This window comes from Pteropus medius, unplaced genomic scaffold (assembly GCF_902729225.1).
Source record: "Pteropus medius unplaced genomic scaffold, Ma_sr-lr_union100, whole genome shotgun sequence".
Taxonomy (NCBI): domain Eukaryota; kingdom Metazoa; phylum Chordata; class Mammalia; order Chiroptera; family Pteropodidae; genus Pteropus; species Pteropus medius.
In genome coordinates this window covers 357,792-382,112 of record NW_024346980.1, presented here as the reverse complement: position 1 = coordinate 382,112, position 24,321 = coordinate 357,792, and the positions used below count along the sequence as shown (strand labels likewise).

At 67.1% G+C, this 24,321-nt stretch overlaps 3 protein-coding genes across 7 annotated transcripts; 2 read left to right on the top strand and 1 right to left on the bottom strand.

Annotated features, from left to right (window-relative positions):
• The first annotated feature begins 661 nt into the window (after positions 1-661).
• MXRA8 (matrix remodeling associated 8) lies at positions 662-5,263 on the top strand. 2 transcript variants are annotated; one of them, XM_039876829.1, is made up of 10 exons: positions 662-1,007; positions 2,083-2,106; positions 2,214-2,519; positions 2,625-2,726; positions 2,917-3,390; positions 3,605-3,763; positions 3,905-3,944; positions 4,021-4,097; positions 4,200-4,280; positions 4,457-5,263. In XM_039876829.1, exons 1-10 carry the CDS (start codon positions 959-961, stop codon positions 4,591-4,593), a joined length of 1,449 nt encoding a protein of 482 aa, XP_039732763.1. In that variant the 5' UTR covers positions 662-958; the 3' UTR covers positions 4,594-5,263. The 2 variants fall into 2 exon arrangements, with proteins under 2 accessions (XP_039732763.1, XP_039732764.1); XM_039876830.1 differs by having other exon boundaries at positions 672-1,007; positions 4,495-5,263.
• Positions 5,264-7,828: 2,565 nt separating this feature from the next.
• On the top strand, positions 7,829-18,581 carry DVL1 (dishevelled segment polarity protein 1). Of its 3 annotated transcripts, none has more exons than XM_039876817.1 (15): positions 7,829-8,306; positions 12,253-12,322; positions 12,456-12,577; positions 12,838-12,941; positions 13,121-13,259; positions 13,825-13,918; positions 13,998-14,067; positions 14,137-14,276; positions 14,357-14,433; positions 14,515-14,582; positions 14,728-14,805; positions 15,399-15,530; positions 15,598-15,765; positions 15,844-16,050; positions 17,218-18,581. In XM_039876817.1, the coding sequence occupies exons 1-15, from the start codon at positions 8,137-8,139 to the stop codon at positions 17,601-17,603; spliced, it is 2,025 nt and encodes a 674-aa protein (XP_039732751.1). In that variant the 5' UTR covers positions 7,829-8,136; the 3' UTR covers positions 17,604-18,581. The 3 variants fall into 3 exon arrangements, with proteins under 3 accessions (XP_039732751.1, XP_039732750.1, XP_039732752.1); XM_039876816.1 differs by having other exon boundaries at positions 14,728-14,880; XM_039876818.1 differs by lacking the exon at positions 14,728-14,805 and having other exon boundaries at positions 8,056-8,306.
• Positions 18,548-24,172, bottom strand: TAS1R3 (taste 1 receptor member 3). Of its 2 annotated transcripts, XM_039876815.1 has the most exons (6): positions 22,456-24,172; positions 22,073-22,373; positions 21,199-21,981; positions 20,900-21,103; positions 20,620-20,740; positions 18,548-20,300 (listed from the first exon to the last, which is right to left on the bottom strand). In XM_039876815.1, the coding sequence occupies exons 1-6, from the start codon at positions 22,638-22,640 to the stop codon at positions 19,336-19,338; spliced, it is 2,559 nt and encodes an 852-aa protein (XP_039732749.1). In that variant the 5' UTR covers positions 22,641-24,172; the 3' UTR covers positions 18,548-19,335. The 2 variants fall into 2 exon arrangements, with proteins under 2 accessions (XP_039732749.1, XP_039732748.1); XM_039876814.1 differs by having other exon boundaries at positions 20,620-21,103.
• Positions 24,173-24,321: the final 149 nt, after the last annotated feature.

Below are 24,321 nucleotides of genomic sequence, written 5' to 3'. Positions count from 1 at the left end.
AATTTGCGCCTTTGAAGGGGAGCTCATAAACTCCTCCTTCCGTGCAAAGACTGGGTGGCGGGGGTGCTCCCGGAGCACTGTCACCCGGTCTGGGTGGGTGGGGGTGCTCCCAAGAGCAGTGTAACTGCAGGTTTGGTTTGAGGGACACCAGGTTTTGTTCTTGATGGGGGGGGCAGATATTGGGGGGCAGGCCAGAAAGGTGGGGGCTGCTCGCCCACTGGCCTCCTCAGTGCTCAGGGTCCCCGCCCCTCGCCTCCCTGGCTCTGTGGAATGTGAAGGTGCCTGCTGTCCCCAGGACCACCCTGGGCCCCAAGGCTGGTGCTGCTCTGCTTGCTGCCCGTTTGCAGATTAAGTGGTGCAGCCCCCAAGGAGGGGGCACGGCACGTCGTCATTCTGACAGGAAGAGCACATGGTCTGGCCGCCTGGGCTTTTGGGGGTCCCTGCCTCAGGATGGCTTCCTGCTGGCCTCCACCTTCACAGTAGCTTTGCGACCAGGCTGCCCACGTGGGGGGATACCCTGGGACAGTGTCCCCCTACAGAGGTGGGTGAAGGGCTGCTCACTCCAGAAGCCCGGCCCTGCAGCAGCCCCAGAAGCCCAGCCCTGCAGCAGCCCCAGATGCCCACATGGCATCGGGGACCATGCCCTCAGGCCCTCCTGCCCTCAGAGGGCTGGGCTACTGTCCCCATTCCAGGACCGGAGCCACAGAGGGAGCAGGTCTTGCTCAGACTCCCTTCGCTGTCTGGGACACAGGGCCACAGCCCTCCCCCTCCCCACCAGCCAGCTAGGGGCGGGGGAGGGGCCGGGCAGGAACCAAGGGGCGGTGAGGGGCGGTCTGCACACTGTCGACCAGCCCAGGGCTCCGTGATGTCACTGCCAGTGCTAAGAAGCGGGAGGGGGCCGGGCTGTTTTTCCGGACAGTTGGAGCTGGAGTGAGACAAAGCCAGGCCGGCAGGCGCCATGGAGCTGCAGCCCCGAGTTCTGCTCTGGGAGCTGGTGCTCCTGCAGAGTGAGTTTGGGGGTGGGGGCTGGGGGGCGCGGACCCCGAGTGGGTCTGAGTGAGTTTGGGTTTTAGGCAAACCCGCCCATCTGAGCTAAGCCCAGAGGGGTGGGACACCCCCACTGGGAAGGGGACGGGACTGGGGCCTCAGAGGGGACAGCTCCCCATGATAAGGGCCCCAGGACCCGCGCGGGTATGATGTCCATAGCGTCCTCCGGGCCTTCCCCTCACACAGAGGCCAGAGGCCAAGAAGGGCAGGGAGGCTGAGGCAACGCACTGGGTCCCCCGAGCACCCCGCTGCTCAGGGAAGCCCCCAGACCTGCGTTTCTCCCAGCTGTCAGGAGGGGAGTGGGTTGGGGATAGTAGGGGCCTGGGAGCTGCGGGGACCGCAGGGTCTGCTCCCAGGCCCCCTGAGCCCGCCCCCAGGCTGCCTTGCTGACCAGCACATTCCTCAGCCCGGGCTCACAGCCACATCTCTGGAGCAGGAACTTGGCTTGTGGGGTGGCGGATGGCGGGTCACTCCCCACGTCCAGCCTTCCTGAGCTTCAGCCCCTGGCCCTTCGGGAAGGCTGGTGGGGTTCCAGCCCTGAGCACTGAGGGTGGGGTGGGGCTCCCAGCCAGCCTGGGACCCTCAGGGCTCATGTGGCATGGCCCTCTGCAGGTGCATGGTCCATGCGGGACAAACGCGTGCTGGCATCCCCACAACCAGCCTCCCTGAGCACGAGGCTCCTGTGGCCTTGCTGCACTGAGGGTGATGGTGGCCACCCTTCTTGAAGTTGGCCTGTGGTGACGAGCACGCACTCCAGAGCTGGCCTGAGGGGTCTAACCCTGGCTCCACCTCTCACCTCCCAAGGCGCGTGCCCTGTTCTGCAGCCCAGCAGGGGGCGTGAGGATGGCGTGGGGCCAGAGGGGACCCACCTGTGCTCCCTTGCTTCTCTGGCTTTATCTGCACCCCTTAAGTGGATGTCGTTAGCACCCACCTCAGGGAGGACTACAGAAAGGACTAGGGTCCAAGCGCCCCTCCCCCTGTGTGGGTGACCCAAATGCCCCATCCCCATGTGACACCCTCTACTTCCCCTTCCAGGCTCTGCTGTCCTTCTGTCCTCAGGTTAGTGACCACCTTCCCCTGACGGTCCCCTTCCCATCTGGCCAGCCCCACCCTGTACCTGATTCCTTGGGTCCCGCCCGGCCCCTAGTGACCCCCCTCCCCATCAGGGCCATCTGGGTCCTCGACGGCAGGCAGCTCCGTGGTGTCCGAGTCCGAAGTGACCTGGGCGGCTGGTGCCCGGGCTGTGCTACGCTGCCAGAGCCCTCGCATGGTGTGGACCCAAGACCGGCTGCACGACCGCCAGCGCGTGGTCCACTGGGACATCAGCGGCCGCCGCAGCGGCGGCCCCGCGCGCCGGCTGGTGGACATGTACTCGGCGGGCGAGCAACGAGTGTATGAGCCGCGCGACCGCGGCCGCCTCCTGCTGCCGCCCTCTGCCTTCCACGAGGGCAACTTCTCCCTGCTCATCCGCGGTATGGGACCTTGAACTTCGGGGCGGGCGCCGGGGTGGGGGAGGGGGGCTGGGAGGGTCGCGGGCTGGCCCGGAGCTCATGGCTGGTTTCCTTGCCTGCGCGAAGCGGTGGAGGAGACAGACGCGGGGCTGTACACCTGTAATCTGCACCACCATTACTGCCACCTCTACGAGAGCCTGGCCATCCGCCTCGAGGTCACTGACAACCGTGAGTGCTCTTCCACCCCTGCCGTCGGGTCACTGACCAGCCAGTGAGTCCTTCCCCACCCCCGCCGCCCGTCCTCACCCACCCCTACCACTCCAGATGCCCCACTCCGCGCCCTCAGCCCTAGCCGCCGCCTCCTGGTCCCTCCCTCTTCCCTCCTCGGGCCCCAGCGCTGACCGACCTGCGCCCCCAGCCCGGGCCGCCGGCGCGCACTGGGACGGCGAGAAGGAGGTGCTGGTGGCGGAGCGCGGCGCGCCGGCGCTGCTGACCTGCGTGAACCGCGCACACGTGTGGACCGACCGGCACCTGGAGGAGGCGCAGCAGGTGGTGCACTGGGACCGGCAGCCGCCCGGGGTCCCACACGACCGCGCTGACCGCCTGCTCGACCTGTACGCGTCGGGCGAGCGCCGCGCCTACGGGCCGCCCTTCCTGCGTGACCGCGTGGCGGTGGAGGCGGACGCCTTTGCGCGCGGCGACTTCTCCCTGCGCATCGACCCGCTGGAGCCGGCCGACGAGGGCACCTACTCCTGCCACCTGCACCACCACTACTGCGGCCTGCACGAGCGCCGTGTCTTCCACCTGAAAGTCACCGAGCCCGCCCCCGAGCCGCCCCCCAGGGACCCCCCGGGCAACAATGGCTCCAGCCACAGCAGCGCCCCAGCCCCAGGTGCAGAAGGCCGCCCCGGGCGTCCGGGAACGTTCAGGGCTGGGACGAGCGAGGCACGTCTAGCGGGCACCAGCCCGGCCCCTCCCTGTCCCACAGAAGGGGCCCGGGCGTTAGAAGGGCGGCCGACCCTCCCCGCCCCACGCAGTGCAGCAGGGCTGGCCTTGCTGGGCCACGCTGCACGCCAGCTGACACCGCACCCACATGGCCCCCGCAGACCCTACTCTGGCGCGCGGCCGCAGCGTCATCAACGTCATCGTCCCCGAGGGCCGGGCCCACTTCTTCCAGCAGCTGGGCTACGTGCTGGCCACTCTGCTGCTCTTCATCCTGCTGCTCATCACCGTCGTCCTGGCCACGCGTCAGCGCCGACGCGGAGGTGAGCGAGGCAGGGGCGGGGCTCGGCTCGCTGCGCCTGAGCAGGGGCCCACTGAGCCTTGGTGCTCGCTGGGGAGGGTTTCTCAGGACAGGGCGCGGGGCAGGAGGCCAGCCAGCCTTCAACGCCAGTCTCCCTCCGCAGGCTACGAATACTCGGACAAGAAATCGTGGAAGTCAAAAGGGTGAGTGCCCCGTCCTGGCTGTCCTAGGGGGCCAGGCCCTGCCCAGCTGCCCTAACCTCCACCCACCCAACTCCAGGAAAGACGTGAACGTGGCAGAGTTTGCTGTGGTCACAGGGGACCAAGCTTTTTACAGGAGTGAAGACATCCAATTAGGTAAGGGGCCCGAGGACCCCAGGGCAGGGAGCGAGGCTGCGAGGCCCGGGCTGGGGGAGGCCCATCTCTGGGGGGCCTCACTCTGCTCTCCCCATGCCCCAGATTACAAAAACAACATCCTGAAGGAGAGGGCTGGGCTGGCTCACAGCTCTCCGCCCGCCAAGAGCGTTGACTTGGACAAAGGTGAGTAGCTGGGAAGGACCACCTCCTCCCTCAGACCTGGGTCTGTGTCCCGCCCTGCCCACGCTCAGCAGGTTCCAGCCTGACCCCACGGGCAGGAGTCCCCTGCCACCTCCGTGACCCAGAAATCCCTGGGCAGTCCTGCTGGGGGTGTCTGCCCACTATCCCCCCTGCGACAGGGGCAGAGGGCAGCCACCACCTGTCCCCTGGCTTCCAGACTTCAGGAAGGAGTACTGCAAATAAGGTGACCTGGGCTCCTGGCTGGCCAGCAGCTCCGTTGACTCGTCCCCGTCTGTCTTGGAGCACGCCTTCCTGACTGGCCCCCCTTCCGGCGGCTGGTCCCGTCGTCCCGGAGCTTGGCCTGGACTGGCGCACCGTGAGGCTACCTCCAGACCCCTCCTCCTCCAGGCAGCAGTGGGCTCCTGGGACCCTGCCCGCGCTGTGGCTGTACCCCCTCAGCAGCTCTTTGCAGGCACTCACTGCGGGTCATGCCCTGTGGGGGGAGTCTTGCCTGTGCAGGGGTGCCAGGAAGACCCCCTTGGAGCTGAGGTCAGCCTCAGAGGCAGCACTCGGCCCCCTTCACCCCTTCCTGGGGGGAGCTGCCTGCTGGTCCACGGCTGCAGGGCTGTCCTTCCCCAGCCGGGCTGCCACGGGCCCTGCACGGGAACTGAGGGCTGCACACCCCAGGCCCTGGGTCAGTGCCCCTCTGCGCCCTGGCCTGCCACCTGGAGCCTTGTCCCTGCTTCTCAGCCTGCCCCAGCTTCTTCCCAACAAACTGCATTGACAGTCACTGGGCTCCATGTGACTTCTGGCTCCTCCCTGGGCTGGAGTCTGGGGCTGCGGCATCATTTGGCTTCTGTTTTGTCTGAGGACAGGGGAGCGCTGAAAATGGTTCCAGGGTGGCCCATATGGCCACTCCCGACACCCCACATTTGCTCCTCCTGGTCAGTTGCTGCCAACACAATAAAGACCATATCTGATTTTTAGACTCGGCCCCAGGCATGCTCTGCGGCCCTCCTCCGTCTCCCAGGTGCACAGCCTGGGCCTGGAGCCCCAGCACTTTCTTTCACATCTCCACCCCCCCCCCGCCCCGTCATTGCCCATTCCTCTGAGTGGCAGGTCTGGGTGCGGGTGTTCTTGGAAGAGTGACCTCAAAGCCAGTCTACAGCACTTACTCCTGGTTGTGGTTTCTGGTCCTCTCCTGAGGGTTTATTTGGGGAGGGGAGCATGTTGGTGGACGAGGGGATGGAGGGGGGTCTGGCTTGGTTCAGCCTCTGAGAAGCAGATGCCAAAGTGAGGCTGGATGTGTGAGGATACGGGGGAGGGGCAGGCGGCTGGCGTGGCGCTCTGATGGACAGGGGCGGGGAGGAGCCTCTGTGCTTCCTCTTCCCTGACCCCATCCTTCCAAGCCCTCCCAGGACAGCAGGGAGTTGGTGGGGGGGATGACTATCACCCTGTGTTGGAAACCCCCAAGCTGGTGTGAGGAGCCACACATGTCAGCGCCCCAGCGCCCTCTCTGGGGAAATGGAAAGCCCGGGCCCATTTTCATGAAGGCGCAGTGTCAGTAAACTCACGGAGCAAAACAACAGGATTTATTACGTGGCGGACCCCAGAAGCGGGGGTGGGTGAGCAGGGGGAAGGGCAGCCCTCAGGCCCAGGTCATGAGCCAGCAGGAGACAGAGCAGGGTAGCAGCACCTATTACTTCTAAGGGTTGGGGCGGCCGTCACTAATTCTTCACGGGCTCACCTCTGAGTGGTGATTTTAAAAGGTGCCCAGGAGAAGCCAGGCAGGAGCTTGGGTGGGAATCCTAAGCTCGGGTCCTTATGTGAGTCCAGACTAGTGCGAGCAAGGTTGTTGCACTGAGATGCTGTTTTCTCACCTCCTGCCATGAGGATCAGCCGTGGCAAAGGCAGGGACGGAGGATGGTCCAGGAGCTGTGGCCTGAGCATGCACCTCCCTCCCAGCCCAGGGGCCCCTGACCCCACAGTGGCCACCACCGTCACTGGACGAGGCCCCTCCTGTAAGCGTTCAGGCTCTGGCCACCCACTCACCCCTCCCTGCAGAGCCCGGGCCTGACCACGGCTGTGCCAGCTGGACTGGCTACCAGCTTCTCTCTCGTGCTGTCAGGTGGGAGAGAAGCTCCGGGGCTGGCATAGAGCTGGGGCATCAGACCCTCTGCATCTGTGACCAGCAGCCATTGTGTCTGGGGGCGGGGTGCTGTCACCTGGGAGCTCTCAGGGCAGGCACTGTCTTCCTGCTCCCTTGGGCAGACAGCAGAGAGCATGGCAAACCCTCGCTCTGCGGCCAGCCTGCCCGGCTTCCTCCGATTACCTCTGGGGAAACCCGACTGAAGAGACAAGGCCTAGGGTTTGCAGAGTGGGTGTCAGCTTCACAGCCCTGCCCACTCTCCCCGTCAGAGCCAGGGGAATGGAGGTCAGGACCCCTGGCCCAGGCTGACCCGGGGGTGGTCCCCAGACTGGGCTCATAGGTCCAAACTCTGGTTCCTCTGGTCAGTGGTGGACTGGTGGGGTCTTTCCCTGTGCTGGCCCGCTGCCCGAGGATGGTCATGACCAGGCAGATGGGCCAGTCCCAGGCTCCCGCCAGCTTCAAGGGTCGTGGGCACAGCACACCCTATCCCCATCACTCTCGGTCTCATCCTAGGGCCATTCTGGCCAGCTTGGAACTCCCTCTAGTGGCCTCAAGTCTTCCTCCTGGGGTGGGGGGGAGGGAAAGCCCCTCACCCCAGTGGGAGCAGCATCGGGCTGGACCCTTCACAGCTGGAGGGGCGCTTCTCCGGGTCTCCCTTGACCTACGGAGGACCCCACGGAGGCTGGTTCATTGACAGGAGGGGCGGGGGACTCCCTTCACCTACTGCCAGCAGCACCCGTGCCTGGGCACATCTGTGCACACATGCGTACGCACAGCTGCTGTGCCGACCCCCGCTGTCGCCTTGGCATCACGTATTGGTGCTCACACCTGCACTCCCCAATCCACTCCGCATTCATTTGGCCGGGGTTTCTCGGAGGCCCCGTGGGTTCCGACAGAGGGCGCGCGAGGTTGCAGCTGGCACCGCGGCGCAAAGCGACTGGGTGTCCTGGGCTCCCGGCGCCGACTCAAGTGTCTCCAGCTTTCTCCAATGCCCCCAGCAGCCCGAAGATGTGACCAGGGAGCCTCCGGACTCTGAGCGCCCACGGACCCGGGAGTCCCTGCGCGGGGGCAGAGGACCGGAACCCCGCTGAGAGACACTCCCCGGGGCGGGGCGGGGCCCGGGGCGGGGGCTGTCTCCCTTCTGATAGCTGGGGGCGCGACGTACAGGTGGGTCCTCACCCACTTCCTGCCCCGGGAGGCGCGCCCACGTCCGTCCACCCGCCGACCGCCAGGCCGGACCGCGGAGCACCTGACCGGGAAGAGCGCGCACACCGCGATTCCGCTCGGCGCGCGCGCGCGCGCGCCCCGCCCCCGCGCATGCGCAGCCCCGCCCCGCCCCGCGGGCGGCCGCGGACGTCAGGCCCCACCGCGCTCTCGGGCGCCCCCTGCGGGCCGAGCGCTCAGCCGGGCGCCGGGCGGTCCCTGGAACTGCGCGGCCCGAGGGGCCAGCGGGGCTCACGGACGCGGCCGGGCCTCGCGCGCTCTCTGCCTGCGTCCCCCGGCCGGGGGCGGATGGGCGGCCGCGGGCCACGGGGCAGCAGCCGGGGCGCGCGCGGAGCCGGGGGCGGCGGGGCGGGCGGGGCCGGGGCGGCCCGGCTGGGAGCGGCGGGCAGGCGGGGTGCAGGCCGGCGGCGGGGAGGCGCCCGCGTCCGAGCCCCGGGCCGGGCCTGAGCGCTGCGCGGGCCCCGCGCCTGCCGCCGCCGCCGCGCCATGGCGGAGACCAAGATCATCTATCACATGGACGAGGAGGAGACGCCGTACCTGGTCAAGCTGCCCGTGGCGCCCGAACGCGTCACGCTGGCCGACTTCAAGAACGTGCTCAGCAACCGGCCGGTGCACGCCTACAAATTCTTCTTCAAGTCCATGGACCAGGACTTCGGGTCAGTGGGCGGTGGGTCTGTGCGCGGGCGCGGGTGTTGGCACCTGTCGGCGCACGGGCAGGGCCTTGAGGATCCTGGGGCCGCGCCCCGGCGTGGTGTGTCCACCTGTCTGTGAGCCAAGCTGGGGACGCACGGGACCCTGACGGCCCGCCCAGGAACCTGAGAGCTCTGGCCAGTGGTCAGGAGAGCCACCTGGCTTCTCCACCCACACTGGGCTCTGTCCTCTGTGCTTGAGCATGTGTGACCCGTGGGGCAAGGTCTGGCCCAGAGCGACTCTGCAGTCCCACTTGGGCACCTTTCAGACTCAGGGCCCATTGTCCCTTGTCTGCAGAGGTCAGGTGCTTAGAGCTGGTCTGGGGACTTGTGATTTACGAGGCCTGGGGTCAGAGGACTGTCAGAGGGGCAGCGAAGGGGGACTGGGGGTAGGCTTCTAGCCACCTAGTGGTCCCCTTAGTTAGCATGGGGGGCAATGAAGTGATTTAGGACAGGGGCGCAGATCTGTCTGCTGGGGTCTGCAGAAGTTTCCAGAGGCTCAAGACAGCCTGCCCTGGCCGCCCCCCCTCGACCCCAGGATCCTGAGAACAAGACAGAGGTCACTCCACCCACCCCTACCTGGGATTGCTTGCCCATTGGGTCTCTGTCCCTGCTGAGCCACACAGCACTGGGAGTCCTGGGAGCAGCCTCTGGGCCAGCGTTCCTGTGTCTGGCCTTAGTGGTGGCCGTCTGGGCCGAGGGGACTTTCTAGTTGCCTGGGCTGGGCCTGGGACGGTGAGCAGCACAAGGCCTGCCCCAGCTCAGCCCAGGTAACCTGAGTCTCTGCTCAGCAGTGCTGGGGAGGGGGAGCCAGAGGCTTGGCTGCCCTCAGGCAGCCCTTGTCCTTGTGTGTGGCTGCCTCTTGAGACTTTGACATTGAGGCCATTTCTTGGATTCTATAGTTTGCATGGGCCCCGGGCAGCCCTAGGCCAGGTCAAGCCGGTGCTACTCTGCAGCTCTGGGCGACTTGAGGGACATTTGGGCAACTGGACTCTGTTGGGCCCCCCACCACCAGGGAGGGGCAGAGCGGAGGGTGTGTCCCTGGCGGCTTCGGACGGCTGGACACCCCAGCCCTGCCTAGCTGGCCTTTCTGCTGGCTCAGGTTATGAGCCACTATGGGCCGGGCCCCGCAGGTGGGGCACTGTGTTGGGGAGTCTCGTCCTGCACCTCCCCTGCCCTCGCTGGACGATGTCACACAGTCTCTGCTCCTCTGGGTCCGGGCTGCTTTGGCTGTGACCAGGGGCTCTGTGAAAAGTTGGTTTTGTTTTTAACTTACTTTATTCTCGTAACAAAAATTACTGAAGTCACACGTGCTGTCTGTCACGAACTGAAGGCAGCAGAGAGTGTGTGGTGTGGCAAGGCACATGCCCGATCCCCCAGGCTGCTGCCCTCGGACCATGCTCTGGGTGTGTCCTGAGGGGTCTGCTGCGTCTCCTGTGTCCAGTAGCCACTGTGGGCCACCCACGAGCTGCAGAGAACTTCACCCCCAATGCACTCCCCATGGAGGCTGGGCCTGCTGGGGGCTTGGCAGCGCCCATGGGTATCCTGGCGGGGGAGGCGGGCAGGCAGGCCAGTCTGCGTCTTGGAGCAGGACTGGAGTTCTGTGAGTTGTCTGGGCGGGCCTGGAAGTGGCTGGGGTGTGAGAGGGGACAGGAAATGGCTGGGAGGCAGGGGGCAGCTGCGAGGTCGAGGGGGATGGAGCGAGGCGACACTGGCCGGGGCACTGGGCAGGCAGAATGGGGGTGGGGAGGCTCATCTCATTTCCTCCCTGGGTCTCTGGCTGGTGGCCTGGTCGCCTCAGGGACCTGGGAGAGGACCCCGTCAGCCGCCTCTGAGCTCCTTCCCCTGAGCTCCGCCCTCAGGGCTCCAAGCTCTGCGGATGGACTGTGTGGACTCGTCATTTAGTTGGCTAGACCCCTGGAAGGTGTGACCGCTGCTCGGGCTTAGCGTGAAGGCGACCCGGAGGCCTAGTGGGCCTAGTGGAGGTGGGGGACGGAGAGCAGGTTCCCCTGGGCTGGGGTAGCCCCCCTACGTGCGACAGGGCGGCCTCCGGTTGGGGCTGTGAGGAGCACCCTGGTGAGCCCAGGCCTCCTGCTGCCAGCCGCACCCCACTGCGGCCTGGGCCCTGAGCTCCCTGAGCCTGTTCCTGGCCACGGCAAGGGACGTGTGGTTTGTGGCGGGGCCAGCGCCACATTCTCTGGCCCGGGCCCCACCCCCATGTGTCTTTGGCCAGGTGCGTGGAGGGTCCTGCATCCACTGCTCACTTTGTCCGTGCAGGTCACGCATGGACTGGCCCAGCCTGGCTGGGCAGGGGCTCTGGGCTGGTGCTGGGCCGGCCCGGAGGTGCCGAGCTGGCTTGTCAGTGGCCGTGTGGCGGGGACTGAGCCCCTCTGCCCGGTGGCCTGCAGAGTCTGAGCCTGCAGGAGGCAGTGGCTCGCGAGGGTTCGGGGACAGCCCTTCCCTGCCATGTGCCAGTTTTCTCTGCCAACTTCCTGCTCTGCGGTGGGAAGGGAGGGTGGGGGGACCCTGTGCCTCTGGGGATGCACTTAGGGCTGTCCCACGGGGATGGCTTGGGGAAGGGCCAGCCTGGGGCGTGCTGCGGCCTCAGGAGCCCCCTGGGTCCTCCTGGCCCTCAGCCGTGTTCGGCTCCAAGGGCCCTGCTCTGAGCAGATTCCTCGCCAGGGCGAGTCTGCGGGGGTGGCGGGCGGGGCGGGACGGCCACAAGTCCGAGCTTAACTGGGATCGTGCCAGGACTTCTGAGGTCAGGGGCAAGCTGCCACCGGGGTGCTTGGGTGGCCGCCTCTGGGGGTCATGGGGACTGCTCTGCGGTCTGCTCTCCAGCAGCGAGGCCGGCCGCAAGAGGGTCTCAGGGCAGTTGGGGAGTGTTTCCTCACCCTCGACCTCGTCCCTGCCCCTGGGCTCCCAGGCCAGAAGTGGGCCCATCTCAGCCCTTGAGGAGGGCCCTGTGCCCTTTGTCCTGGGGGCCCTGGCATCTCTTCGCTCCCTCCCAGCCGAGCCAGCTGGGCCTGTGTTGCCCAGTGCCCTGACCCTCAGGTGGAGGGCAGGGTGCTCTGTTGTGTGCAGGTAGAATGTGGGCTGCTCAGCCTGGGGACCGCTGGGGCCTGGCGGCTCACCGGCCTCATCAGCCCTGGGTCCTCTCAGTGTCCTGGCTGGGTGGGCAGTGTGGCCTTGAGGGCCCTGGGCCTCTGGGGGAGCCAGGCAGGCCCGGTGGCGGGGGCTGGGGCTGCTCGCCTGCCTCCCTGTGGCTGAGTCGGGAAAGGCGGAGCTGGGGTGTGGCAGGGAGGCTGCAGGTGAGGCTACCTGGGCTGTGTGGGGACCAGGCCCCCCTGGGTCTCCGCTGCTGCCGTCACTCAGAGACAGCGCTCTCGGCCCGCTGGGCCTCCCCGTCTGTCAGCTACAGCCACCCCTGGGCCACCCCAGCTCTTCCTATGGTGATGACCTCTCGAGTGTCCTCGGCCGTGTTCTGATGGGGTCACAGGTTTCCCTGTGAGCTCTGCTGTCCGTGGCTGAGGTGCATGAGCCGGGGCGGCCACAGAGTGGCATGTGTCTGGGCACGGCCCCTGCCTGCCCTGCCCCACAGCCTCTCCCGAGCTGCCCCTGTGAGCTGTGCTGGCTGTCGCCCTCCGTGCCCTGTTCCAGGCCATGGCGGGGGGCGGGGGGTGTTTCAGGGAAGAGGCCTGACGCCCCCTGTGGGCACACAGTACAGTGGGACTCGGATGGTGCGGTGCTACAGGCTTTGACAGGGTGGCGGTCTGGACCCCCTTGGGCCTGGGGCCTGGGAAGGTCCCCCGGAAGACGGTGTGCTAGGCGGGGGCAGCCACGCAGACCGGCGTCTGGGCGTAGGGCGCGCCCCCTGGCCGAGGGCCGGCTCTCAGGCGGCGTCTGCCCACAGGGTGGTGAAGGAGGAGATCTCTGCCGACAATGCCAGGCTGCCCTGCTTCAACGGCCGCGTGGTCTCCTGGGTGAGCCTGTGGGACGGCGGCGGGCACTCTGGGGTGGGGTGGTCCCAGCGTTGCTGGGGGTGCCTGGGGGGAGGCTGGTCACCGTGACCCGGGTGCCCCGCGGGCTTCCCCGAGCCGTTGCTCAACTCCGCAGCTGGTCCTGGCCGAGGGCGCCCACTCGGATGCAGGGTCTCAGGCCACTGACGGACACACAGACCTGCCCCCGCCTCTGGAGCGGATGGGCGGCATCGGGGACTCCCGGCCCCCCTCTTTCCAGTAAGAGCTCTGGGGTGCCGAGCCTGGTGGTCCTGCGGGGCCCCTGCCAAGGCCTGTTGGGGGGTGGGCAGCTGAGCGGGGACCCCCAGTCGGTAGGAGCTGGTCAGCAGAGGAGGAGCGGGCAGGGAGGCCCAGACTGGGCGGGCAGGCGGACAAGGGCCCTTGGGCGTCAGGCCCCTCCTGGCTGTAGGGTGAGGAGCTGAGAGGGCACCCGACACGGGGTCCGGCCTGCCCAGCTCATGCCTCTCTTGTCGGCACAGCCCAAATGTGGCCAGCAGCCGTGACGGGATGGACAATGAGACCGGCACCGAGTCCATGGTCAGCCACAGGCGGGAGCGAGCCCGACGCCGGAACCGTGAGGAGGGTACAGGCTGCACCCCCGGTCCCCGCTGACTCCAGCAAGTGGAGTCTCTGGGGAGGGGTCCCAGGCTCCCTCAGGGACGCCCCCCAGCCACCCCAGAGTCACCCTGCCAGCTCCCAAGTCAACAGGTGCTTGAGGACGGGGGAACCCCACAGTCGGCTTCCCTCTCTGTTGTCCCACAGCTGTCCGGACCAACGGGCACCCGAGGGGGGACCGGCGGCGGGACCTGGGGCTGCCCCCCGACAGTGCGTCCACTGTGCTGAGCAGTGAACTCGAGTCCAGTAGCTTCATCGACTCAGACGAGGACGGCAGCACCAGCCGGTACGTGGGTGTGGTGTGGGCGCGTGCACAGGTGTGTGGGCATGGGTGTGCGTGTGTGAGTGTATGTAGGGGGCGTGGATGTGGGTGTGGGCGTGTTGTGGGTGTGCCTGTGTGGTGTTTGTAGTGGGTGTGGGTGTGTATGCCGTGGGTGTGTGTGCACGCGGTTATTTATCGTGGGCATGGTGTGTGGGGTGAGTGTGGGCGTTTGCATGGGTGTTCATGGGTGTATGTGTCTGCATGAATGTGTTTGGGTGTGTACGTGCGAGGACGTGTGCACAAGTGGGTGTGCGTAGGTGTCTATGCGCGGGCATTTTACAGGTGTGTGTGTGTGCAGGGGTGAGTGTACACAGGTGCACGTGTCTGTTCGTGTGCTCACGCCACACTGTGTGCCAGTGCAGGTGGCCGTGCTGGCGTCCCCTCTGTTTGTCTGTTCGCCTGAGGGTCGCTGTCCCCGTGGGTGTGGGGTTTGTGCGTCACCTGTGCGGGGTGGGCTGTGTGAGGGAGGGTGCCCGTTCTGCCGGCCGCGCCCCGCTGCAGCCTCCCTGCCGCCCCGTCCGTGCCGCAGGCTGAGCAGCTCCACGGAGCAGAGCACCTCCTCCCGGCTCATCCGGAAGCACAAGCGGCGGCGGCGGAAGCAGCGCTTGCGGCAGACGGACCGCGTAGGTAGCGGCGGGGTGCGGGGTGGGGTTGCGCCTGCGCCCTGGCCCTGCTGGGCCCCTCACCCGCGCCCCTTCGCAGGCCTCCTCCTTCAGCAGCATCACGGACTCTACCATGTCCCTGAATATCATCACTGTCACGCTCAACATGGGTGAGGCTTCGGCGGGGCCCCCGGGGGGGCGGGGGGCTGGGCGGGGTGCTCACCGCATGGCCCACACAGAGAGGCACCACTTCCTGGGCATCAGCATCGTGGGCCAGAGCAACGATCGGGGTGACGGTGGCATCTACATCGGATCCATCATGAAGGGCGGGGCCGTGGCTGCGGACGGCCGGATCGAGCCGGGCGACATGCTGCTGCAGGTGCGGGCCGTGGGGGGCTGCTGGGGGGCCTGGAGGTCAGCACCTCCCCACCCTTCACTCCGCTGAACCCCTCCCCCCAGGTGAACGACGTCAACTTTGAGAACATGAGCAATGATGATGCTGTGCGGGTGCTGCGGGAGATCGTGTCGCAGACGGGGTGAGGCCCGAGGGCACAGTGGGGCAAGCGGGTGGCCCTAAGGGGCTGGGCCCAGGTGACCTGCTCGTTGCCACTCTGCAGGCCCATCAGCCTCACAGTGGCCAAGTGCTGGGACCCAACGCCCCGGAGCTACTTCACCATCCCGAGGGGTGAGTGGCCCCACGGGGCTAGTGGGCAGGGGATGGGGGCGCCCAGCCCAGCCTGAAGGGGCTCTCTCCTCTGCCTTTGTGCTCGCTCTCTCCCCCACCGTCCATCCGTCTGTCCGTCTGTCTGTGCCACGCGGCGGCTGCCCAGCTGACCCGGTGCGGCCCATCGACCCGGCCGCCTGGCTGTCCCACACGGCGGCGCTGGCCGGAGCCCGGCCCCTGTACGGTACGAGCCCCTGCTCCAGCGCGGTCACACGCACCAGCTCCTCCTCACTGACCAGCTCTGTGCCCGGCGTGCCACGTAAGTGGCAGCTCACGAGTCAGGGGACTGAGGCACTAGGCCGAGGACCACCCGAGGCGCTCCCCCGGTGTGGGCGCACCGAGGGCCACCAGCCTGTGCCTTCATGCTGCTGCCAGGCCCGTGCAGGCGGGTGCAGTGCCAACGCGTGTGTGCCCTCAGGACACCCTTCCCCAGCTCCCTTCCTTCGTGGGGGTGGAGGTGCCTGGAGGAGCCCGGCCAGCCCCACGGGTCCTTCCTGTGGGACTGCCATGGCCGGCGTAGGGAGAGGCAGGTGTGTACGTACGGCCTGCCTGCTCTCCTGCTGCTGGCATTAACTGCCCAGCTGGCGGGGGCGGGGAGGGCCGAGGCATCGCCTGTGGGCTCTGGGCTAGGGGGAGGAGCCTTGCCCTGGTGTGGGGTCCACTGAGCGGTGGGTGGCCCACAGCCACCCGGCCTCTGAGAGGGCTCAGTTGGCAGGGCAGTCCGTCCTGAACCCCCCACACCCCTGCTGCTGGCTGAGGAGGGGCCATGCCTTACAGAGCTGGAGGAGGGGCCGCTGACAGTGAAGAGTGACATGGGGGCCGTGGTCCGGGTCATGCAGCTGCCAGACTCCGGCCTGGAGATCCGCGACCGAATGTGGCTCAAGATCACCATCGCCAACGCTGTCATCGGTGAGTGGTCTGCTCGGCGGGGCGGGGTGGGCGGGCCGGGCCCCAGGCCTGACGTGTGGCTGGCCAGGGGCGGACGTGGTGGACTGGCTGTACACGCACGTGGAAGGCTTCAAGGAGCGGAGGGAGGCACGCAAGTACGCCAGCAGCATGCTGAAGCACGGTTTCCTGAGGCACACAGTCAACAAGGTCACCTTCTCTGAGCAGTGCTACTACGTCTTCGGGGACCTGTGCAGCAGTGAGTGGGGCTGCGGGGTGGGGCGCCCCAGAGGGCCTGGCCCCCCCGCCCTCGCCCTCACCCGCCCCCCCTCGCCAGGTCTCGCCGCCCTGACCCTCCACAGCGGCTCCAGTGGGGCCTCGGATCAGGACATGCTGGCCCCACTGCCCCACCCGGCCGCCCCCTGGCCCCTGGGCCAGGGCTACCCCTACCAGTACCCGGGGCCCCCGCCCTGCTTCCCGCCCGCGTACCAGGACCCCGGCTTCAGCTACGGCAGCGGCAGTGCTGGGAGTCAGCAAAGCGAAGGTGAGAGGCTGCCGGGGGCCAGCCCCCTGCCCTCCTTGCCGCCTGGCTCTGCCCGTGCACTGCCCCCTGCCCTGTGCACTGCCCCCTGCTCTGTGCTTGGGCCCTGGGCGGGCTCCCTTTGGAAGGGGCGAGTGGCTGAGGGGTCCGGGGAGAGGGAACCCAAGGAGCTGACTGCAGGCGAGGCAGAGGCAGGAGGCCGGGAGGTGGGGTGGGAAAGCATGTTGTGGTGACAGTGGGGACGTGGGGGTACGGTGGCCCAGGATGGGGGAACGGCGGAGGAGCCCTGGGGTGCCGTGGAGGACAGACATAACTACACCCCCCACTAGGATGCAGGAAGCTGAGGGGAGAGCCCAAGAGGCACGTCTGAGCAGCGGCCCGAGGCCGCATGGGGGTCAATGTGGACAGTGGGCAAGTGCCCACAGGGTCTGGGGGGGGCGTCGGGCAGCTGGCCGAGCAGACCCAGACAGCAGAGCAGGTCAGGAGCAGCGGTGCCTGAGGAGAAGCTGCACTGGGCACCTGCGGACCCTGGACAGGCCCAGCTGGTGGCAGGCACGCCCTGCCGGTGGGCGTGGGTGCCGGGCCGGGCCTGGTGTGTAACTCACGCTATCCCTTGCTTTGTGCTGAGCAAGCCTTAGACTGAAGGACTAGCGGAATGGACCCTCGGGGCCGGTAAGCCAGGGTCCTGCCCGGTGTCCCTCTCGGCATGTCCCCAGCCAGCCGGCACCCTCCGGTTCCCAGTGCTTCCTGAGAGCCCGGGACAAGGCTGAGCCGAGTAGTTGGCCAGGGCCCTGGGGTCCGATGGAAGGTGGGTCTGGGGCGGGGGGCCCAGGACGGCTGACGGGCGCACTCGCCCTCCGGGCCTTCGCTGGCGCCTGTTTTTTAGCTGCAAGACCAGGCACTTGGTGCAGGCGTTGGGGTGAGGTGTGGGGCGTTGAGCTGGCCCCCCAAGTGTCCCCGCCTGCCTGCCACTGTCCCCCCACCCAGCCCCGCCTGCTGCAGCTGCTCCCGCGTTTCTGGGCGGGCTCAGCCCTGCCCTTGTGTTTGCATGGCTGCCCCGTTCCTCCAGCTCCTGACCACCAGGTTTCGGCCTGACCGCTCTAGCAGCGTTTAGTGCTCCTGGAAGAGGCGAGGCCAGGCACCGACTGGTCCTCCTCTCCTCCACCCCAGGAAGCAAAAGCAGCGGGTCCACCCGGAGTGCGGGCGGGAGCAGCCGGCGGGCCCTGGGCCGAGAGAAGGAGCATCGGGGGGCTGGAGCTGGAGGCAGTGGCAGCGAGTCAGACCACACAGCCGCAAGTGGAGTCGGGGGCAGCGGCTGGCGGGAGCGTCCAGCGAGTCAGCTCAGTCGTGGCAGCAGCCCGCATAGCCAGGCCTCGGCGGCCCCGGGGCTCCCCCCACTGCATCCCTTGACGAAGGCGTACTCAGTGGTGGGCGGGCCACCTGGGGGGCCTCCCGTCCGGGAGCTGGCCGCTGTCCCCCCAGAGCTGACAGGCAGCCGCCAGTCCTTCCAGAAGGCCATGGGGAATCCCTGTGAATTCTTCGTCGACATCATGTGACCGAGGAGCATGCCTGCAGCCTGGCCTCACAGTGCCTGCAGCGGGGCACAGCCTCTGGAGCTGGTTCCGGCCTGCCTTGGTGGTGGCTGACCTGAGCAGGCCAGCCTGTGCTTCCATGTGCACAAGGAGTCATGCCGTGGGGTCCAGGGAGGGACAGAGAGGGGGCAGGCTGGAGGAGAGGGGCTAGGGGTGGCCCTGGCCACCACGATCCAGACCGGGCAGCCGTCGGCTCCTGGTCAGAGCCGTGTCCACGCAGGCCTGGTGGGCATGTGTCTGTCTCTGCTTGGGCGGGTCTCACCTGCCCCCTGGGCGCACGCCTTAGGGCCCCCCCCCAGTCAGCCACACTGCACAGGGCCCCAGGCCGAGCTGAGAGGCGGCCGCTGGGCCTGGCCCACTCCTCGCCCAGTTCTCAGGCCCCACCCGCCTTGCCCAGGCTGGGGGCATCCCGGGGGGTGTGGGACTGGAGCCTGCAGGCTCCGCTGTGTCTCCACAGGAGGGGGATAATTTATTTATTTATTGCTTGGCCTGTGTCCTCTGGGGGAGGTGGCGGCTAAGCCAGCCCCCCCCCAACACACACCCGGTTGGAGCAGAGTTTCAGTGTCCCCCCGCCACCGGGTCTCAGAGCAAATGCAGGGACACAGGTCGTGTCTGAAAGTATGTGGGAGGGTCGGCGAGAGGAAGATGGCAGAGGGACGTGTTTCAGCCGGCAGGAGGAGGGGGGCGCGGCCCGGAGGGGCACGGGCGCAGATGCAGACAGCTGCTGCAGGGCAAGGTCCGGCGGGGGGTGGGTGGCCAGCCTGCCCTCGCGTGCTGTTCTCAGGTGACCACACGCCCACACACGCCACTTCCTTCCCAGTGTCTCTGGCCTGCACGTGTCTGCACTGTAGATACTGTATCAAGTCAGAGCTTCATCTGGATAGTTGATAGAGCTGCTTCTGTGTAAATGCTATTTTAAACACTAAAAAGCATTTAATTTAATGGGACTGACATGTAGCCTCTTATCTGCTGCGCGGCTGCCTTAGGAGATTGGGACAGGGGGGCCGGTCCAGCCTCACGGGGTCTGGCTGGAGCTGACCCAGGACTGGCCAGGTGCTGTCATCTGGGTCCCGGCTCAGTGACCAAGCTCTGACTCCTGTGCCGGCAAGGTCCTGGCAAGAAGTCTGTCCGTGGTGCTGGCTTCTGGCTCCAGGGGTCCTTGTGGTTGGCGCTGGCCGTGGTACTGCCCCACCAACCTTCCTGGGCTCTGTCCACGGTGCTGGGGGTGCAATGACCCCGTTCCACTGGCTCAGGCCGGGCTAGGGAAAGGAGGGGGCCGGATGCCCCCTTCCCCAAGTGGGCCTGTGTCCTGCACTGAGGCCCACGGTCAGAACAGCTCTAACCCACTCACCAGCCCCCCACTTTAGTGATGACTGGAGGGTGCACAGGCTTGGCCCAGCCAGGCGAGTGACAACCAGTGTGGCCTGGCTAGGGCTTTACTGAGCTCTTGGCGGGGGCTGGGCAGGCCTCGGCCAGGAGAGGCAGAGCCCAACTCTGGGGGCCCAGGTGGGAGATCTCAGGGCCGAGCCCCCTCACGCACACTGCAGGCCTAGGGTCATTGTCGGGTCAAGGTCAGCAGTCAGCCTGAGGTTAGAATCTAGAGGTGAGGGTTCTCCAGCAGAGTCGGGCCAAGTCTACAGGTCACTGCAGAGGAACCTGGTTTGGGGTCATCTCAACCGGGTCACCTGCTCAGGGGTCACTCATTTTTGCCCTGAGTCTCGTCCCCTCCTCTGCTGCCCCCTCGCCCCCTGGTATCGCCAGGACGCCCTCCCAGGAAGAACTCGGGGGTGTTACGCTCTGGCTGCCACAGCAGCAGGAAGCACTTAGGCAGGTAGACGGTGGCCAGGATTCCCAGGACACAGAGGAGGTTGGCGCCCATCTGCACGGCAGGCCGGTAGGCCACGTGCGTGTTGGCAAAGAGGGGCACGAAAGAGATCCAGGTGATGAAGTAGGCCAGCATGGCGAAGGTGAGGCCGCGGGCGCTGTTGTAGCGGCCGGGCTGGCTCTGTACCAGGAAGGTGCCCAGGAAGCAGAGGGAGGCCAGCATGGCGTTGGTGATGTGTACCAGGCCGAAGCTGACCCAGGAGTGCACGTAGCAGGACACCAACACCTCTGTGGGCAGCACCCGCCAGTCTGTCACCACCTCTGGCGGGAAGCCTACCAGGTACCAAGTGCACAGTGCCGCCTCCGCCAGCATAGCAAGCAGCACCACCAGCCAGGCCCGGGGCCCCTGCAGGTGGCCGTGCAGCCGATCCGCCCAGCTCAGTGGTAGCTGCGACTCCATGAAGATATCCACCGCCTGCAGGACGAGCGTGCTCAGGCAGCCGGTGAGCGGGAGGTGGAGCAGTGGCTGCTGGGCCAGGCAGCTGGCGGGGCTGGGCCGGCCGGGGAACAGGAGGACGCTGGCGCAGGCCACGCTCAGGCAGGCCAGGCTGAAGAAGGCCCGTGGCCCGCCCGAGGCCAGAACCAGCGGGCTGTCCCGGTGCTGGACAAACAGTGCCAGGGCTGCCAGCGCCAGACCCAGAGTCAGGCCTAGCAGCAAGAGCAGCAGCAGTACGGCCGGCTCCCCCCACGCCAGGAACTTGAGCTTGCGGGGGAAGCAGCGCAGGCTCCGGTCTGGGGACCACTTGTCCTCGTCACACTGGGTGCAGGCGAGGTCATCTGTGGTGTGGGGGGAGGGGTGCTGGGGCACGCGGGACCGCTCCAGGCCGTGTGCTCCCAGCCCTGTGGGCCCCCTCCCTGACTTCTGCTTCAACTTGAGTCCACCCGTGGGGAAGGAACTCAGGTGAGAAGGGGCTCACCTGGGGAGGGGCTCGCTTGGAAATGGGGGCCCAGTAGGCAGGGGCTCCGTGGGGAGGGGCGCACCTGGGTAGCGGGACCCATCTGGAAATGGGGGCTTGCCTGAGGAGGGCGTTCACCTGGAAAGGGGACTCGCCGGGGGAAAGGCTCACCTGGGAGGGTTCCGTGGGGAGGGGCTCACCTGAGCTGCTCTTGTAGCTGCCTGCCTTGCAGTCCACGCAGTCGTAGCAGCAGGAGTGGAACCCCTTTGCCCGGCGCACCTGGCCCTCCTCGCATTGCCGTGAGCATTGGGACACAGGCTCCTGGCACGGGGGGGCCTCAGGACTTAAGCTCTGCTCGGCTGCGTGCACCTGCCCGGGACTGGGGGATGGGCCCCCACTTCCCGCAGGTGGGGCTAGAGGTCTTTCCTGGCCATGGGTAAGGGAGCCGCAGGTGGCCGGGGACAGCAGCCTGGCACCCACCTCGCTGCTCGGTGTGTGCCAGCGTATCCGGGAGCGCTGCAGCTGCAGGCTGCCGTCGAAGGACCCGACCGTGCGGGTCAGGGGCTTCTGGTCCTGCCACACCCACAGCTTCAGGTCGTAGCCCATTTCCACGTTCCCGCTGGCGTCGAAGCGCATCGCCAGGCCGTGCGGGCGGAAGGTCAGGTTGTACATGTTCTCCAGGAGCTGGGCGGTGAGAGCGAGTGGGCGGGGCCGGCCAGGCGCAGGCCCCACCCCCCACCCCAACGTCCCGTGGCCCCGGGCAGGCGCAGGGGCCTCACCTGCCACGGCCGCACGCGCTCCCGTGAGGGGCAGCCCGAGGCGTTGCAGAGCAGCGTGTTGTGCAGGGCCTGGGCCACGCTGTACACAGCGGCGTAGGCCGCGAAGGCCTGGTGGTGCGGCAGGTCGGCGGACACGTTCTCCGGCGTGATGTGGTCGCACTGGGGGCAGCGCGGCCCCACCACCTGCTCCTCCAGGCCCGGCTGCTCCGCCTCGAGCGAGGCGCAGTGGGCAGGGTCGGCGGCCAGGGCCAGGCAGGTCCGCACATAGGACGAGAACTCTGGCATCGGGGCTCCGCGCTGCAGGAAGCCAAGCACGGTGCCCATCTGGGCCATGCCGGGCAGCGTCATGACCAGGTCAGAGGTCAGCCAGGCCTCGCTGGCCACCCACACCTTGGGCGAGAGCCCACAGCGGATGCTGTAGCTAAAGAGGGTGCGCGCGGCGCGGGCGGAGGCGAACAGGACCACCACCTGCACGCTGCTCTGGTTCACCCGCTGCAGCAGCCCTTGCGTGGCGTCCACCTGCAGGACGGTGGCATGAGACAGCGGCACCAGGCCCTCGTGTGCGATGCAGATGCCCCACATGTTGGCCAGGCTGGAGAACAGGCTCAGGCCCTGCCGGCCGTACTCATCGTCGCTGCCCAGGGCGGCCACCCAGTTCCACCTGAACTCCCGCAGCAGCTCCACCATGGCGGCCACCTGCACGCGGTCGCTGGGCACGGTGCGGAAGAAGGACGGGAACACCTCCCGGTTGCTCAGCTGATCCGTGCTGGCGCCGTAGCTGACCTGCAGCGGCCGGGAGGCGTGTCCTGACACGGGGGCTCCCACGGGCAGGGCCAGTGGGGGCTGGATGACGCGAAGAGAGACAGGGGCGCACCTGGGGTATGAGGAAGAACCCGAAGAACTTGCCAGTGACGAGGGCGAGCTCGGAGGAGTGGGGCCCGATGACAGCCAGCACGCGGGGCTGGTACTGCGTATAGTCGCAGTAGGCGGCGACGTCACAGCTGCCCGCCTTGGCCATGAACATGAGGCTGGGCTTCATGGCGACCACTGACTCTGAGCACGTGTCGAAGAGGTCGAACCCCAGGCGTAGCCCGGGCAGCAAGGCGGAGCCCTTGTTGATCTCCTCCACGGCCATCTTCACGGCCAGCGCCCACAGTAGGCCGGGCGCTGAGAACCTGGGGCCACACGGGGCTGCAGGCAGCCGCTGCCTCATCCCCGCCCGGGGCCCCCCCGCCCAGCCACCCCCCACCTCCGTACCTGGAGCACTCAGGGGTGTTGGGCTGCGTCCTGCCGCTGAGATCTGTGTCCTCTGCAGTGCGCAGCGGGAAGAGCCCACCCAGCACGTAGTCCCCATGCATCCGGAGCTGCCGGGACAGACACAGGGGAGCCCCCACCGCGCGGCCCAGGAGAGCCGCGAGGCCCAGGAGAGCCAGGCCTGACATGGCAGGTGGCAGCTCAGCGCAGGGATGGCAAGTGGGCGAGCCGAGCGGGGGCCCCAGTTATGGCGAGTTGGGGCGGGGAGAGACAGAGAATTTGCTTAGCAAAACCCTCGCCCGTCCTCACCTGCTAGGCCTGGGGGCCCCCGGAGACATCTTCGCTTTCCTGGGCCCACAGGCTTCCACATCGGACTGTTACTCCGATGCCAACAGGCTCTCTGGCCAACAGTGACCTGGGAGGCAGGCTCTGAGCAGCCACTGACCGTGACCTTGTTACCTGCCTGTGCCCAAGCCCCGTGGCACCCACTCATTCTCGAAGGGGAGGAGAGACTTCTCTGCCAGAGCATCCTAGGGTCTCTGGCTGCCTGTGGGAGGGGCTTGGAGGTGCCGGTAACCTGGGGAGAAGGCACAGGACACCTTCTCTCCCCAGCCCTGGGGAGGCACTGTCAGCAGTCAGGAGTGGCTCCGTCCTTAGGCCCAGGGGGCAGCCCGAGGTGGGTGTTGGGAGGACGATGGACAGCCAAACAACCTTGCCTCCACCCTGCGGTCAGGGTGCAGAGGGTCCCAGGGTGGGGTCTGTGGCCTTTTGGCCCACCTAAGAACGGTGCAACTTGGGGGCCTGGGCCACCCCTCCACCAGGGGCCCAAGGCCTGGGAGCTTCGGGAGCGCCATGGCTAGCTGTGCCCACACCAGCCAGGGCTCGACGCAGGTGCCTCCTTGTGGGGACAGCGCACAGCTGGGCCTGCGGGTGGGGCGCATGCAAAGGAGAGTGCACAGGCCATAACCAAGTGCAGCGCGGGGAGCAGCGTTTCCTGCTTGGCCCCTGGGTGTGGGGGCCCCACCTCCCTGGCTGGGGGCCTCGCTGACACCATGCCCAGGGGTGGAGGTACACATCAGGCCCCAGGCCCCCAGAGAAGGGAGGAGGCTGGTGACACCCCTAGAGTAGGGGCTCTGGGCATCTCAACAGGCCAGGCCTGGCGGACATTTACAGGAGGTGGTCTGGGGGCCTGGGGTTTGCCTGTCCCCACTGTCCTGTGTGGAGGGCCTGCATTGCATGGCACTCAGGACAACATGTGCACCCACATGTGCGTGACACACCAGTGCAGGCACCTACACATCCATGATATACATACCACACATGCAGCTGGAGCACTGCACGTGTGCACACACATGGACAGCCTTCGCTCTTTGGCCTGTGTCCCAAGCAAGTCCTTCAGAGTCACTGGCCTTTGCTGGCACCACATGGGGCACAGCAGCAAAACCTGGCACTGGACACTAGTATTTGGATATGATGTTGGGTGGAGTGTGAGCGGACCCTTCCCACCTAGTGTTCTCTTTCTGTTTGGGCCACTTGGGGCATGGGACAGCCCCTGCTCCATTGGCTGCAGCCTGATCGGGCTTCCTGCACTGTGCGGCTGGCCCCAGCCCTGCCTTTCCAGCCCGCCCCCTGGATGACTGTTGTTTTTCTCACCTGTAAAGTGGGGGTTATCGTGTGGACCTCAGCAGAGATCAAGCCAAAGCCTGTGCAGGGGGACCTGTGGCATCACCACGCCCCCCACGGTGGCCAGGGCACACCTCATGGTCCCGTGGTCAATGCTGCCCTGTAAGCGTGGCAGTGGGGCCTCAGGCCCCTTCTCCTTGGTGAGCAGGTGCCTGGCACTTCCCATAACCCCATCCTGGAGTGCAG

What these genes read in the sequence shown, in the direction of transcription:
- MXRA8 (XM_039876829.1), top strand. Translation starts at nt 959, where the DNA reads ATGGAGCTGCAGCCCCGAGTTCTGCTCTGGGAGCTGGTGCTCCTGCAG. An exon ending in TGCTGTCCTTCTGTCCTCAG is followed by an intron (nt 2,107 to 2,213) that starts GTTAGTGACCAC and finishes CCTCCCCATCAG; the next exon opens with GGCCATCTGGGTCCTCGACG. An exon ending in GAGCGTTGACTTGGACAAAG is followed by an intron (nt 4,281 to 4,456) that starts GTGAGTAGCTGG and finishes CCCCTGCGACAG; the next exon opens with GGGCAGAGGGCAGCCACCAC.
- DVL1 (XM_039876816.1), top strand. Translation starts at nt 8,137, where the DNA reads ATGGCGGAGACCAAGATCATCTATCACATGGACGAGGAGGAGACGCCG. An exon ending in TCCCGGCCCCCCTCTTTCCA is followed by an intron (nt 12,578 to 12,837) that starts GTAAGAGCTCTG and finishes TTGTCGGCACAG; the next exon opens with CCCAAATGTGGCCAGCAGCC. An exon ending in TGGGAGTCAGCAAAGCGAAG is followed by an intron (nt 16,051 to 17,217) that starts GTGAGAGGCTGC and finishes CCTCCACCCCAG; the next exon opens with GAAGCAAAAGCAGCGGGTCC.
- TAS1R3 (XM_039876814.1), bottom strand. Translation starts at nt 22,640, where the DNA reads ATGTCAGGCCTGGCTCTCCTGGGCCTCGCGGCTCTCCTGGGCCGCGCG. An exon ending in AGCGCGTGCGGCCGTGGCAG is followed by an intron (nt 21,104 to 21,198) that starts GTGAGGCCCCTG and finishes CTCACCGCCCAG; the next exon opens with CTCCTGGAGAACATGTACAA. An exon ending in CAGCTACAAGAGCAGCTCAG is followed by an intron (nt 20,301 to 20,619) that starts GTGAGCCCCTCC and finishes CCCACACCACAG; the next exon opens with ATGACCTCGCCTGCACCCAG.